We start from the raw sequence: 15,648 nt of genomic DNA on the forward strand, positions 1-15,648 counted from the left end.
GCTTTCCATCGCGTTTTTGCAGTAGAGCCGAACGGTTATCCGCGCTGCTCCACATGGGAACGGCTACTGTTTCTGTTTCCATCTTTCGGCCCGCTAAAACCAGACAGCAAGTGATGCAGTTGTAGATTTGCATATTCATTCCATCTGTTCTCAAACTGGGGATCCTGGTCAGTTCCTTGTACAATACAACGCAAGATCACATCAGCCATGAATTATACTTTTTTGCTTGTTTGCTGTGCAACATAATTGATAATGATATCAACTTAACAGTTGTCAAAATGAAATGCCAACAAACTGGTTATGCTAGCCAGCTAGTGTTCCAGAATAAATGTTACGCCTGTTTGATAGCAACTTATAGCCTCAGATGAACCAACAAGTGAGGTTTTTTCAAACACGTTTTTTGTTGTTGTTACTATAAGCCATTTACTTTACGTAGCTAGCTAGAGATATTTAACCCGAGGCGCCAGATGGTTTCAACCATACAACCAGCTGGGAACACTCTGTTGGAAACGGTTTGGAAAACGGGCAGGCACTTTTCAAAAATACTTGCCAGGTGATTGGATGAACCATCTGTCTATCACCATCTTATCACGCGCCAACTTCAGCCGCTCCTCGCTGTCGTCACATTTACACACTCATTCGCCGGTCACTCTTTGGCCGGGTCCATACGATTCTCTATGGAGCTTCCAGACTGATCTGCGGAGTGAAACAGAATGTGAGCTCATGAGATCAGGGTGGTCTCACAAGACTAAGAGATATTGGCCTCCAAATTATTTTACAACTTAAATTTGTTTGACGTTTCTGTTGAACCCCACAGTTAAGGTAGCGTACAGAAGAGGGAAACAGCGTAACGTTACAGTGCGATACTCGGACATCCACCCAGTTGCTTATTGTAATCGTTGTACTGACATCATCAGGAACTATAAGTGCAACATTTCTTGTTTTTACTTTATTCACAGGTGTGTGAATTGACCTGGATCTGAAGCATCCGGAGAGCAAAATATCGCCCATCATTAGTGTATAAATAGATAAGAGGGAGCCCTCTCCTCTCCACCTCTCTCCTCTCGCAGCATCGGCGGTCATATTTCTGTGGCGACGTTGCGCCGTAGCTAGATGCATATAGGAGAAACACTGACCCATTCAGGGCCTGCCTGGTCTTGAACCCATTCACTTGTCTCCAGGACCTTGTATTTTTCACACGGGTCTTGACTGATGAATCGGATGGCAGGTGAGCAGGGCCAGAACCTGTGCCACTAAGACATGACTGCCAGAGCAGAGCATTAGAGCAGGCCTCTCTGATAAAGCTCTCACACAGGCACTTTCTGGGCTGCGGTCTCGCATTGCTGCAGCTATATTGATGGAAGCCAGCCTATGTTCTTTGCAATGCCTGATTTTGAATCATCGTTGGTCTAGGTATAGTTCAGCAATTTTAGAATGTTTTGACTATTCACACACGTTAAGAGTAGACGATCGTATTCAAAGAGACTTAAGTGCATTCAGGTCAAGTTACATCACGGTCACGGTAAAAGACTCTTGAAGAAAACAGTGCTAATAGGGCTTCTGCTGGAACATAAGTACTTCTTTAGCAGAGTAGAATACCTCAGTCACCACAGTTAATGGCGTATGTTAGTCTGTTCTGGGTTCTGAGCAAGACCACCAGGGGCTATATGATGATGATGAGAACGGTTTCGCATTCTTGACTGAAGTCCTGATGTCACGCTTCTCTTGGCTATCTGATTAACCCCTGATATCGCCAGATCCCAGCTGCAAGTAGAGGTTAACCACAGAATCTGCTCGTCACTTTATGATCAGTTTCCTCCTGTTAATATAACAGGACTCAAGACAACAGACTTTAAAGCATAAATTTACTCTTTTAAAGATACACTGAAAGGGAAGTTTGGAGAACATCTTGCTTCCGTACTTTGACGTATTTCCGCCTGAAACGGGCTGCAAGGGCGGGACATACGTTTAGATGAATTCCATTGGAATGTTATCGAGCGGGCGGGATATTCAACACTTGAGGCTGCAGAGTAGTTGACGTTTTGATTGACAGGGTGGATGTCGTGAGATTATTGGCCTAAAATCTAAGGTACCTGTTGTCGTAATTGCATGTCACCTACCATTTTCCAGGAAGTAAGAAATTATATACTTTGATATAAGATTACAACAAAAGTTGAATTTTGATTTTTTTTTTGGGCATACATCGTTGAATAGGTGAACACTGACCAATTATGTGAACCAAAATGGGACAATGCTTTTTTCATTTCTGTGCTACTTTAAAGCATAAATTCAATAATACGGTCATGTTATATATTTCTAGGTGCTTGACTCTCATGTGCATTAATTATGCTTCTAGCAGAATACTAGTGTAGCCTGACCTCTGGAGCATCTCTCTTTACTCAAATTAATAACATTTAGCTTTACAATGTAAAGTACCTCTGTCTGTACTCAACGTAATAACATTTAGCTTTACAGTGTACATGTGCCAGTATTAGCCAGCTGGCTAGTGCACAACTGTAATCTTTGTCTATTGCTTTGCGTTATCCCCCCCCCCAGAGCGGATGAGGAGAAGGAGTCTTCGTCCAGCGAGGATGAGGAGGACGACAAGAGGAGGCTCAACGACAGCCTGCTGGGAAAAGTGACCAGCGTCCAGACAGGCTCAGACAGGACTTCCTGGTACCTAGCCCTGGTGAGAGCCACTTCCTGTCTGCACCCCTGACGTCCTGTCCCCCAGTACCTCTGACCTTCTGTCCCTGACCCCCAGAGGGTGGTGTCAGTTCTCTTATCATGCTACTTTCCTTCCTATGAGAAATCACTGATCTGGCGTGAGGCAAGGGAGAAACACACTCTCCTAAATGATTACCTAAATGGGTCTGTTGTGCTGTACCATTGAATCTTGCGTGGTTCTGCTCTGTGATGGTTGTAACATTATTCGTCTTTAGGTGGTGTCTCCCAGCTGTAACGACGACCTCACAGTCAAAAAGGACCAGTGCTTAGTGAGATCGTTTGCAGACTCCAAATTGTAAGCATTTTCCCCGTTTGTCCTGTCACTACGCATGCAGCTGATGTCAATTTGAAACAAAAATGATGTTTTATTTTGTCATGCTCTTCCTAGATAACTCAAAATGTTATTTTGGTACTTTAAGGCCACTTGTAACTAGTAGTGAGCGGTAAGTACATTGGTACATCACTTAGATTGTCTCTCTTTTACCCAGTTACACTGTTGGGAGAAAAGAGATCCATGAAGTGAACATGGACAACATCACCAAACCCGAGTTCCACTCCAGGAAAGGTAAGGTTCTAGGATTCAAGACTCCTTTTATTTGTCACATGTAATGTACGATGTTAAGTCACAGTGAAATGTTGCTGCCGACTCCAAGATTATGCTCAATACAGAAACTCCAATACTCGATATACAAATTATATATTTGCAAGTTACACATGTTCAAATTACATAAGTACAATTTCTATACAGTATAAGATACCGGCCTGTATGGATTATGTACATGCTATATATTGATATGAATGAATAAATAAATAAATAGGTGAATGTACTCTAAGTAAATGCCCCCCCCCCCCATCATCTCATACCCCTGGCTCCTCTCCTTCCTTCCCTTAGGGCTGGAGGGCGCTCTGAGTTTCCTGCAGACCCGTCTGGTGCCTGACAGCTGGAAGATGGACATGAGTGAGATCCTGGACTCATCCAGCAGCGACGAGGAGGACACGGAGGACAAGGAGAGCGAGGAGGAGGAGGAGGAGGAAGAGGAGGAGGAGGAGAAGAGAAAGAAGAAAGCTGCCAAGGACGAGGTATGGTTCTGCTGCACCTTGCTGGACAGCATCCTCCTAAAAGTGCATTTTTCATCCACGGACCACTTGTAGGCTCCGTTCTTCCTCAAGATGATCTCGGTGCTATGGAGTGCGTGTAGAGTGGCACCTGGCCTTGATAGCAGTTTTGTTCATAGCTGGCTGATATTTAGCTGAATGAAGTCGATCTGATAGCCCTTTTGACACTAGTAGTAGTGTAAGTATCAGTGCTGCTCTAACCTTGTCTGATGTCTGAAGTGCTCCAGTCGCGTGCCGCTGTCTTCTTTTGTGAGACCAGGTTCAAATCCCTTGTTTGTTCTTTCTCTTAAAGAGATCACGCATCAAATTCATTGTTTCTGACCCCAGTCCATATTCATTAATTTATTGTGCTTTACCTTAGTGTGTAATATCCCTTTTAATGAATGACAGGCCCACATGTCTGACAGCCATGTCCACGCCAGCAGCGAGCTCAGCGTTGAGCAGACCTCCTCCTGGCTGTCTTGAGCGCCAGCCTGCTGGTCCTGTCAGTGAAGCGGTGAAGCCATTGAGGGCCGGCCCCCCGGCTGCATTCCTCTGCTGTGGCCGTGTGACACGGTCGGGGGCTGAACCACCTTGCCCGGCCAGCCTGGCGAATAGAGACCCCAACGTGTGGGAACCCACTCCCCCACCCCCGAGGACAACAATGGCTCATTCTTCCTGCTCCCAGGGCTCGGACAATTCAGCCATTCGGGTGGCTTCCGACTCTGTTCCCGTGGCAACGTCTGCCTCTGTGTTGCTGCTGCTGCGGCGGTGGTGGTGGTGGCCACTTCCTAGAGTTCCCAGAGGCGCTGTGTGGGGATTGGCCGAGGGCCAGCGGAGGCGTGGCCTTGCCTGGCTGGGTTCCTATTGGCTTTTGGCTGCTCAGCCGGTCACCACAGAGGAGGAAGCAGCACAGGCTGTACCGTGTGGTGGCGTTAGAAGGCTGCCGTGATGTTTGTCTTGGTCACGGGCCCCGTTTGAATTGTCTAGAATCGGAATCAAATTTAATTTCGCCAAGTAGGCTTACATCTACGAGGAATTTGCCTTGGTCTGTTGGTGCGTGACAATAAACATAGTGCAAGAACAAGACGGTGAAATGCAACCTTCTTTCTTACTCCCCTCCATTGGCGTGATCACTAACGTGCATGGGCAGGAGGAAACGTGCTTCTCTGCGCAGCCGTCACCAGTCCCATCATGTCAGATCACTGATTTCTCTTGAGGAAGCAGGGAAGGAAGGCTGCACATCAAGCCGCTTTCCCACTGGACAAAAAGTCCACTAACACCCGCTAAGATCTGGTTTCTGTCTTTAGTAGGAAAGGTTACAATCAGCATTCATTGGATTGGAATGGGGTCTAAATTACAGCGTCAAAATCAATGCAATTGTGATCTTGTGGTTTGTCATTCAAATAAACAGGTCTTTGAAAATGTTGGAATCAAAAAAAAAAAAAGATTAATCGTTCATACCACCCACTGATTAATCAACTATGAAAAAATGTGAGTTGTGTGCCTCCCTAGTAGACATGCTGATTTTCGCCCCTTTTCTGGTGCAAAGCTATGACAATTCTCAACATTCAAAATCTAGCTGGACAAGCCCCACTACACGCTACTGTGAGCACGTCATTATCCTCCCTCACTCCTTCTGACCTACCATCAGACACACCATCACACTGCCCCTAGGACCTCTGTCATGTGCAGCATGAGCGAGCGACAGACAACACATTGAGTACATACACATATTCGTGTCATGCTTTCATAGCGCAATCCTCATTAGGGCGGAGCCTCGTGAGGGCGCATGACCTCTAGGGCACACTGATAACCGCATGCCAGACCTCCAGGGTGCACTCGTTTTCACTCGCGAAGGAACGCAGTTCAAGTCGCGCGTCAGAAGATGATAATGGAAATTAGAATGTAAGCTATCCATGATGTCAAAAGTAAGCACTTGTTTGCATTTGGGTCCATATCCGTACATGGTCTAATCATTTGTATTTAGGCTACCTCATATCCCCTGTCACTTGTGTGTGTGTGGCGTTTTGAACACTTACCTTTTTCTCTGGTCTCCCGAGTCATTTGGGTCCATATCCATAGGCTACATTCCTAGTACAATTTGAATTTATTGTCATATCCCCTATGTTGTTACAAGTAAACTCGCCTTTTTCTCCTGCGTCCTGACTCACTTGGTTTAGTCATAGTTAAAATAGTTACATTTAAATAGCCACTTTACAGTGGTGAATATTCAACCAATGCAGGGCAGTCTTTCAGGTAGATAATGTTTTGATTATTTATTGGAGTTGATATGTTATATGAACTGTTGACCAATATTACCCTACCGACAATTTATCATCAACACCTTTTAATAACACTGCTTCTGGCATGTTTTCAAAACCTGGATCCTTAAACGCCCACACATGATGTAAACCTAAACATGACGTGTCTTTTAGCCATATCTACTGCTTCATGGCCTCGCTCTGTCATTTTGTTACCAGGCTATTCTATTAGATTCAAATTTTTCTTTATTCATTATTTATTATTATTATTAATTATGGATTATTATTCATTATTGTAGTATGGCCTATTGTTATTTCTAATCCCTTTTCTCCTCTACCTCTGCAGTCAATAGGCTAGTCTGAATGTTATTGTAATGACCGCTGGTTATGTTAGAATATCATAAAATAATAGGCAACACAGGAGGACATAGCCTATTATAGCAAAGACACCGAAAATGGAAAACACTTTGGAGAGTGGACGTAACCTTGTTGTGCAGTGTTTGGCAGCGCGTCACAGGGCTCTAAGGTGCAACCATTTTACTCGCATTTGCGACTAAAAATTGTTCTGTGCGATCAGAAAAAATAATTTAGGAGCACACTGTGCGAGTACTGTTTTCAACTATTTCACTTGCATTTTGCGCCTAAAATAAATCCATGCAAATTCGATCAAACTAGAGTCAAAGTTTCGCGCACCCGTATACAAAACTACAAGTCCCACAACTTATTTATTTTATTTTTTACAAGTCCCACGACGGGCGCAGAACTCTCGTGATGACGCGCCATGACAGCTCAGCTGCCCTCACTCAAAAACGACTTTGCAGACGCCGAATGCCCCTGCCAGTAACGTGAAGAAAATGAAGCCCATTCAATCGTATTTTGCCCGGCAAAGTGGAACCAAGGAGAGAGAGGAATTCAGTGAGGCCCGGGGGGAGTCGAATCAACTGTCACTCAAAAATCGTTGTTTACACAAAGTTCTATTGATTCGATTAGATTCAACATTGCACCGTAGCCTACCAGTTACTTACTGGATGCACATCGAAACGCAATGAAATGCCGTTGTCATTGTAAAAAAGCGATTTTTTTTCTGAAATGCGTGTCATAACGATCCAATGACATGTTCCTTTGCATCTACATTACACTAAGCTTTTCCACGGATTTTACAATTTTTGAATCTTGAATCTGGTTTTGACCTGGGCCGTGCGGAGCGGCTTGTACCTCAGTTTAATGAGGAGGAAGTTGATGTCTTTTTCGACGCGTTTGAGCGGGTGGCTGAGGAGTTGGCCTGGCCCCGCGCCCGATGGGCTCTAATTGTGCAGCATGCCCTGATGGGGAAGGCCCAGCATGCTTTTGCCGTCCTAGACAGTGCTCTGGCCCGCGACTATGCAGAAGTTAAGAAGGCAGTATTAGCCGCGTATGGTAGTGTGCCCGACGAGCACCGACGTAAATTCCGGGCCTACCGTCGTAAGGGTGAAGAGTCTCATCTCGACCTGTACCGCCGTCAGCAGATTCTCATGACTCTGTGGCTAGCGGCCTGCCAGATAACTACGGAGGAGGCTCTGCGTGAGCTCGTACTGATGGAGCAGTTCAGGAGCGGCCTCTCACGTGATCTTGAAGTGTATATAGCTGAGCGGGGACCTAAGACTGTCAAGGAGGCGGCGGAGCTTGCGGATAGCTGGGAAGTGATTCATTATGGAGGCACCGGGCGTAGAGGTCAGGGGAGAGGCCAGGAGAAAACGGGGGGCCCTAGTGGTGCTGCCCCCGAGACACGGCACGTGGAGCGTGAGCGGCCCAGCCCAGAGGAGTGGGGGGGTCGGGACTCCTGCCCCCGTGACCGACCAGTTCGGGATGGGCGTGGGGGTTCGACCCAGAGTCCGGACATTATCTGCCACCGCTGTAACCAGCCTGGGCATATCCGGTCGAAATGCCCGGTGGTCTGGAGTAAGGGGGAACACGAGCGGGTGGTGGCCACTCGGACCAAAGGGGATCCGGCGGGTGGCAGCCTCTTTGTGTCCCCGGGGACCGTTGCTCTGTCGGAAGGCGGTCCGGAAGTAGCAGTTTGGGTACTGAGGGATACCGGGCTAGCCAGTCCCTACTGCTGGCGCATGTGCTCCCAAGCCCCCCTTCCGAGGTGGGGGGGCCGCGTGTCCTGTTGTCGGGGGTAGGGGGGTTGTGTGGGCCTTACCCCCTGGGGGAGGTTTTCCTCCCTTCCGAGCTGGTGACGGGTCAGGTTAAGGTGGCGTTGGTAGACACACTCCCGGTGGCTGAGGTAGCCCTGATCTTGGGTAGTGACTTGGTGGGGTCCCGAGTGAGCAAGGCATCCCTCCTGTCTGTGGAGCCTTGGGGTGTCGTGGACACTGAGAAATTGGCTCGAGAGTTCCCTGAGGTCTTTACGGCATGCACTGTTACGCGCGCTCAGGCCCGAGCTCCCAAGCGGGTGGCACCCATGCTAGCCCACCCGTGGATGGGCTAGCGGATACGTTCATGGCTCAGTTGGGATCTGAGGACCCACGCTTGGGACATGAAGCGCTGGTGGCCTGCCCAAGCGGCCGCCCCTGATCTGGGTCCGTTCTTCCGGCTGGTGGAGGAGCCAGACGGGGAGACAGTCGTGGCTGATGGTTATTACCTGCATAATGGCGTTCTCATGCGTGGTTGGCGGCCGCCGCGAGAGCCTGCTGAGGAGTGGGCAGTGCTCCGCCAGGTGGTTCTGCCGCGTGAGTACCGGGAAGGTGTGTTGGAGATGGGCCATGCTGGCCCTGTGGCAGGCCACGTCGGGGTGCGGCGCACTATGGAGCGGATTCTGCGCCATTTTTGGTGGCCGGGGTTCCGGGAGAGCGTGCTGGCGTACTGTCGTTCTTGTGAGCCCTGTCAGCGGGCTGGCAAGGCCCAGCACACGCCACCCCCCCGTGCTCCTGTGTCCATTGCCAACAGTCTCTGAGCCCTTCTCCCGAGTGATGGTGGACTGTGTAGGGCCTCTCCCTAAGACGAGGAAAGGGAATGTAGGGCCTCTCCCTAAGACGAGGAAAGGGAATGAGTATCTTCTCACAATTCTAGATGTGGCTACTGGTTTTCCCTGAGGCGGTGCCTCTCCGGAATATCCGGACCAAGACTGTAGTTGAGACACTAACCCAGTTCTTTATGCGCTATGGACTGCCACAGGAGGTTCAATCTGACATAGGGACTAATTTCACGTCCACAACGTTTCAGGGTGTGTTGCATCAGCTAGGGATTATGCCGTTGACATCCTCTGCATACCACCCCCAGAGCCAGGGGGCGAATGAGCGCTTCCACCGCTCCCTTAAGGAAATGGTGCGGGCCTACAGTTCCCAGTTCCCGGCAGAATGGGATGTTGCTATGCCTTCTTAATGTTTGCGGCTCGTGACACAGTGAATGAGTCCACCGGGTTCACCCCGTTTCAGCTGGTGTATTGCCATGAAGTTCGTGGGCCTCTGCGGCTATTCAAGGACCGACTGGTGGGTGAGGAGGTGCCAGGCGACCGCTTGGAGTATGTGGCGCGTTTCACTGACCGGCTCCAGGCCGCCTGTGAGTCAGCCCGCCTGAAGTTGGCTAGGGCGAAGGTTAGGATGAAGCAACAGTATGATAAAAGGGCCCGCCCAGGCAGCTTTAAGCCGGGGGATCAGGTCCTGGTGCTGCTGCCGGCGGGGGGAGTCAAGCTGGGGGTGCGATTTGAAGGGCCATATGCAGTGGTGCGGGCCCCTGCAGTTATGTGATAGCCACTCCTGACTGCCGGGTGAAGACCCGGCTGTGCCATGTTAATTTACTAAAGCCCTATGTGGGATGCTGTGACTCCCGTGTGTGAGTACTGTTTGCATAGTGGGGGAGGTGGAGCCCGAAGTGGGCTACACTCCTCGGGAGCCTTTACATGCTCGCCTGCAGAACACAGAAGCAGTGCAAGGCCTTCGGGCCACGCTCTCCCAGATGGAGGATCTGTTGGGGTTGGTGGCGGTCCATCCGAGGCTGTTCCGAGACGCCCCCGGGGTGACACCCCTGGTAGTCCACGACGTTGATACAGGCGCCGCCGATCCCATTAAGCAGCACCCGTACTGCTTGGCCCCCCCCAAGCGTGCCCTGGTGCAGCAGGAGATTGATTACATGCTAGAGATTGGGGTCATCGAGCAGGCAGAAAGCGCCTGGACTTCTCCGGTGGTCCTGGTGGCCAAGGAGGGGGGTGCCCATCGCCTGTGTATTGATTACCGGAAGGTAAATGCTGTGACCAGGTCGGACGCTCATCCCATCCCTCGCATAGAGGATTGCATTGACCAGGTGGGTCGGGCCAGGTACGTGTCCAAGTTGGACCTTCTTAAGGGCTACTGGCAGGTCCCCCTGGCTGAGCATGCCAAGGAGGTGTCCGCCTTTGTGATGCCTGGGGCCCAGTATGTGTGCCGGGTCCTGCCATTTGGGATGAAGAATGCCCTGGCGTGCTTCCAGCGCCTGATGAATCAGGTTACCAGGGGTCTCTGTAACGTCGTCACTTACATCGACGAAGTGGTGGTTTACAGCGACTCCTGGGAGGACCACATGGAGCACGTCGGGGCCCTATTCTCCCGATTCCATCAAGGCTATACTGGCGTGTAAGCCTGTGCTAGTGGCCCCTGACTTTGCGCGGCCCTTCTGCCTGGCTGTTGATGCCTCAGATGTGGGGATCGGTGGTGTCTTCCTGCAGGAGGGGAATGATGGGCTGGAGCGGCCGGTGGCCTACTTTTCTAAGAAACTGAATCGCCATCAGAAGAACTATTCAACCATAGAAAAGGAGGCCCTGGCCCTAGTGTTGGCCATCCATCATTTTGAGGTGTATGTGGCAAGTGTAGCGGGAGATGTCGTCGTATATTCGGACCATAACCCCCTGGCTTTCCTGGCGAAGTTCCATTGGTCGAATGCTAGGGTGTTCAGGTGGAGTTTGAGCTTGCAGCCATACGGCCTGGTTGTGGAACATGTGGCCGGTAAGGATAACGTTATCGCGGATGCCCTCTCACGGAGGGTCTCGTGAGGCGGGGGGGGGGACACCCACGTTGGTCTCTTCTCATGGACGTGCATAGTTATTGATAGTTGGGGGTTCGTGCATGGGGTCTACCTGCCAGTCAGGTGCCCGTCTAATGGTGGAAGTTGGGCTCAGGCCCGCTGGCCGACTGTGTGTGGTGGGTTTTCATTCGGTATAGATGTGCCCTGTGTGTTTTATAGAATGGACCTGCTTAGTTAGATGCCTGGTCTATTGGTGGTAGGACAGGAATTGTCTGCTGACTGCCACAAAAAAAAAAAAAAAATTATAATAATAAAAAAAAATTGTGGGTGTTATGTTTTCTTTTGTATGTTTTGGCTTAAGGGGGGGCGTATGTTAACGTGTAAGCTAGCCAATTCCTAGTTTCTAGGGAATTTCCCCCGGAGGCCATTTCTTTTGTTAGAATCCCATATTCAGTGAGTTAGCTAATTGCCAGCTGTAGCCTTTGGGTGGAGCTGTAGGAAGCGGTGTCTCGATAGTCCACCGGAAGGTGCGACAATTTATGAGGGGGAGTTCTGCCGCTGAGAGGACAGCGTGAAGGAGGCGGAAGAAGGCACACAGTTTGGCTAGGGGTGATCTCTCCGGCTGGAGTGATCCCTGACCTGGCGGAGGCAACTAGCAACTTTAAAGAAAAACCTGTGAACGCAAATACGGAACGAAAGCCCGGCTGGTCGCGACCGACTGGAGAGGAGACTATGCGTGGGAGTAAACGGTGCCGAGTCGAGACGGAGGCCGCCCCTGGTAGGAGACCCGTTATCCTTTCGGTTCCCACCCAGACGGGTTTACGGCTGGCTAGGAGTAGGTTAGGTGTCTATGCAGTGTGACACATCCCTGGATTGGCTGGGGGTCCCGGAGCGAAGGTCGTTCCCTGCTGAAGACGATGAAGCCATCACCTGTTTGGGGGATAAGCCGCTAGTCGGGCCCGGCCACCCAGGGTTTGTCTTACACACACAATACTGTTTAATTCATTCGGTGCTTATGCAACTTTCCTGTGGACACCGGGAGGATGGGGCTGCTTCTACTGGGATGACACAAGCTAATTTCCACCCCTTTCCCGGCACGAACAGCGTCGAACGTGACACAGTGTGAAGTGTACAGAAAGGCATACTCGTCTACTGCCGATGGGAAAGGAGTCAGTCGCCTATTTTTAGCATGTTTTCCCACATTAAAGGAGTATTTTGGTATTTGGAACCATAAGCCACTACATTAGTCATTTAGCAGACGCTTTCATCCAAAGCAACTTAGAATAATTGCAATCCCTGTTAAGGTTATTTACGATCATATACACGATGGTCTATATAAAAATGTTGACAGACTGCACTCTTGAGATATTAGTGCTCATGTTACAGCTTGAGATATTAGTGCTCATGGCTCATGTCACAGATAAGTAACAGCTAACCATATAATTGATCTCTTAAGGGCACACAGTATATATGCCCACAGAGATCCATTGTGTACTTAGCTGGGACATGAACCATGAGCACTAATATCTCAAGAGTACATGGTCTGTCCAAACTGTTAGATATGGACTGTTGTATATGATTGTAAATAACTTTATAACAGGGATTATGCTGCTAAATACCAAACTATTTAAAAATTAAAATAAATAAAAAACCCATATACATGCACATTTTGGTGTAAAAGGCGTATCAGAGAGTCTGAGCTGGCCCATGGTGCTACACAGATAGGATTAGCGGACTAGCTTGGCTTTGGTTGGTGTAGCTCTTTATAGTCTTTGTCAAGTGTTTATCTTGTTCCCAAGGCACTTAGACCAACATTGGTCATGTGTGGCTGCCATGGATTCTGGTCACTGGCATATAGGCTTACTATATTCAAGTTCCTTCATCTTAGACTGGTATGTATGTATCCAGTCATACAATGTCACTACAGTCCTGAGCTGATCCCGGCATGGACAGTCTGTCTCTGCCGCAGTGAGGTGGTCAGACCACAGATACACATCTATAGGGGGCGGTATGATGATGATGAGAACGGTTTCGCATTCTTCCTCTGAAGTCCTGTGATGTGGCGTTTCTCTTGGCTATCTGACTAACCCCTGATTTCTGTCTCTGGTCCTGACTACATGGTGGATGCGTAACCATGTCCTTGTCAGCTCAGCGTTGGTGTAGGCTCACCACAGCCAGTAGAACATCCCGGAAGATGACCTAGAAACCTTCAGTTTCTATTGTGATTGAACACCACTTTCTGGTGGTGACCGAATGCACACAACAGAGAAACACAAGAGGTTTCTCTGTGTCATCTTGGCTTAGAATACTGCACCACCTTCTGCTTAAATTTACTTTTCTAACCTTACAAATGTTTTTGGTTGCAATTTTCGCCGTTTGGCATACCAGCATTGCATAGCCAGACCTGTCTCCACACTTCATTTCGTGCTGTTCCGGCACTGGATAATGGCCTGACTGCTCCCCTTTATCATTCTGAGATAGGGGGAAATGCTGTTTTTCTTATTTCTTAATCACAATGGTTTTGGGGGGAAAATGCTTTATTTCATACTCCCCAAGGTCTTGGCCAGTGGTGAGTTTTTTTTTTTTTTTTTGGGGGGGGGGGGGGGGGGAGTGGTGCCCTTAAAAAATGGTGTCAGGGGATTGAAGATTGAATCTGAAATTCGGAATCTCATTGGCACACTGGAATTGAGCGTGCCAATGAGAGTTTCTCAAAAACCTACATCCGTTGAGCCAGAAGATTCCGTGTGAGACTACCTTTTGCGTATACATATAGCTAACACGTGTGTGTGTGTGTGCATCTCCCCAGCCCCCAGAGGATGAAGCAGACCCAGAAGAGAGGGACCACTTCCTCCAGCAGCTCTACAAGTTCATGGAGGACAGAGGTGAGTGGTGGTTATCACTTAGATACACACACAAATCTCTCTAGGTCGTCCTCGGATGAGCCCTCCATTGGTGCCTTCAGTCTTCCCAGTCCTCCACACATTTGGCTACCTGGTCGGTACTTTCTGCTCCTGCATCCTTAAGTACGTCCACGTATGTCAGTGTGGGACGCCCTTGTGATCAATGCCCGTGTGTTGGCTCCCACACCACCAGTTTGCTGGCTGACCCCTCCGTACAGATGCTTGTTGGTAACATGCTTGCTCTTTTTGATGTTAAGTACTGCACAGCATTCTGGTGTAACGCCCATCTAGGGACTTCTGCAGGATGGGCTTCAGTGTCCAGCATTCACAGCCATATAGGAGAACGGACTCCACAGTCGCATAGAAGAAGTTGAGTTTGATTTGTCGGAGGAGGTTGGAGTTCCGCACACTGGCCATGCTGTTCAGGGCCCTCCATGCTCCTCTTCCTTACTTTAAGGTCTTGCTTAGACGAGTTGACCCATGAGGCCAGGTATTTGAAGGCACTTACTTCCCTCAGGGCAGTACCTCCTGTTGTTGTTAAAGGTGGCTTATCTAGGTGGATGTTGTAGATGATTACCTCGGTTTTCTTGGCATTTAGCCGAAGCCCAACCTTGGCACACTGTCTCCACTCTGCACAGAAGCTCCGTCTGGGGTCACTACTTGGCTCTTGTCCCCGTCTACATGGTCCCTATGGCCCAGAGTAGATTGCGAGGGATACCGTAGGCCTTAAGTATTCCTGTGTATCGAGTCAAATGCCTTTTTGAAATCGATAAAACACAGTACCGCAGTCAGGTTGTTCTTTTTCACCTCCTTGATAATTCCCCTTATGACCAAGACCTGGGCAGAGGTGGTCCTCCCTTCTCGAGAACCCCATAGCCCAGCCCCTCACAGCCTCCAGCAATGCCGAGGGACACACTAATTTCAGTTTTTTGAGAAACCCGTTTTGATCCAGTGGATATGTTCGGTGTTTTCCGTTATGTAACATGGCATTATTTCTGGTGGTTATTTCTGTGTTTGATGTTAATGCACTTCTTTCTCCTCGTGCCCCAGGGACACCAATTAACAAGCCTCCTGTGCTGGGCTACAAGGGCCTGAACCTGTTCAAGCTCTTCAGGCTTGTCTACCACCAGGGAGGCTGCCACAGCGTGAGTCCTGCTCTTCTCCGTAGAGCTCTCTGCTGATCTCTCTCCATCTCTCTCTGCTGATCTCTCTCCATCTCTCTCTGCTGATCTTTCTCTCTCTCTCTGTGCTGATCTCTCTCTCTCTGCTGATCTATCTCTATCTCTCTGTGCTGATATCTCTATCTCTCTGCTGATCTCTCTATCTCTGCTGATCTCTCTATCTCTGCTGATCTCGCTATCTCTGCTGATCTCGCTATCTCTGCTGATCTCGCTATCTCTGCTGATCTCTCTCTCTGCTGATCTTTCTCTCTGTTGATTTCTCTGCTGATCTCTGCATCTTTCTCTCTCTCTCTCTCTGTGCTCTTTCTCTGCTGATCTCTCTGTTCTCTCTAGTGTTCTCTGTTTGCCTGTCTGTCTTCTCTCTCACTCACACACACACACACACACACACACACACTAGGGATGAGACGGTATGGATTACGGTACGGTATCTAGTTACACAGTGCGGTTTACGGTATTTAACAGTATAAGGCATTTCACCCCCCCAACACACTAAAAAAATAA

At 49.1% G+C, this 15,648-nt stretch overlaps 1 protein-coding gene across 1 annotated transcript in view; it reads left to right on the forward strand.

Moving 5' to 3' along the window:
• The window catches only part of arid4a (AT-rich interactive domain 4A), a gene marked incomplete at its 5' end in the record, with an annotated part of 37,643 nt that overhangs the window by 3,780 nt on the left and 18,215 nt on the right, over window positions 1-15,648 (forward strand). Inside the window, 6 exons of the mRNA XM_084438894.1 lie at window positions 2,557-2,689; window positions 2,943-3,022; window positions 3,216-3,292; window positions 3,620-3,807; window positions 13,870-13,945; window positions 15,014-15,108. Coding sequence (XP_084295020.1) covers window positions 2,557-2,689; window positions 2,943-3,022; window positions 3,216-3,292; window positions 3,620-3,807; window positions 13,870-13,945; window positions 15,014-15,108 — 649 coding nt within the window. The remainder of the gene's footprint in view (window positions 1-2,556; window positions 2,690-2,942; window positions 3,023-3,215; window positions 3,293-3,619; window positions 3,808-13,869; window positions 13,946-15,013; window positions 15,109-15,648) is intronic.

This window comes from Borostomias antarcticus (assembly GCF_949987555.1).
Source record: "Borostomias antarcticus genome assembly, chromosome: 5".
Lineage (NCBI taxonomy): Eukaryota > Metazoa > Chordata > Actinopteri > Stomiiformes > Stomiidae > Borostomias > Borostomias antarcticus.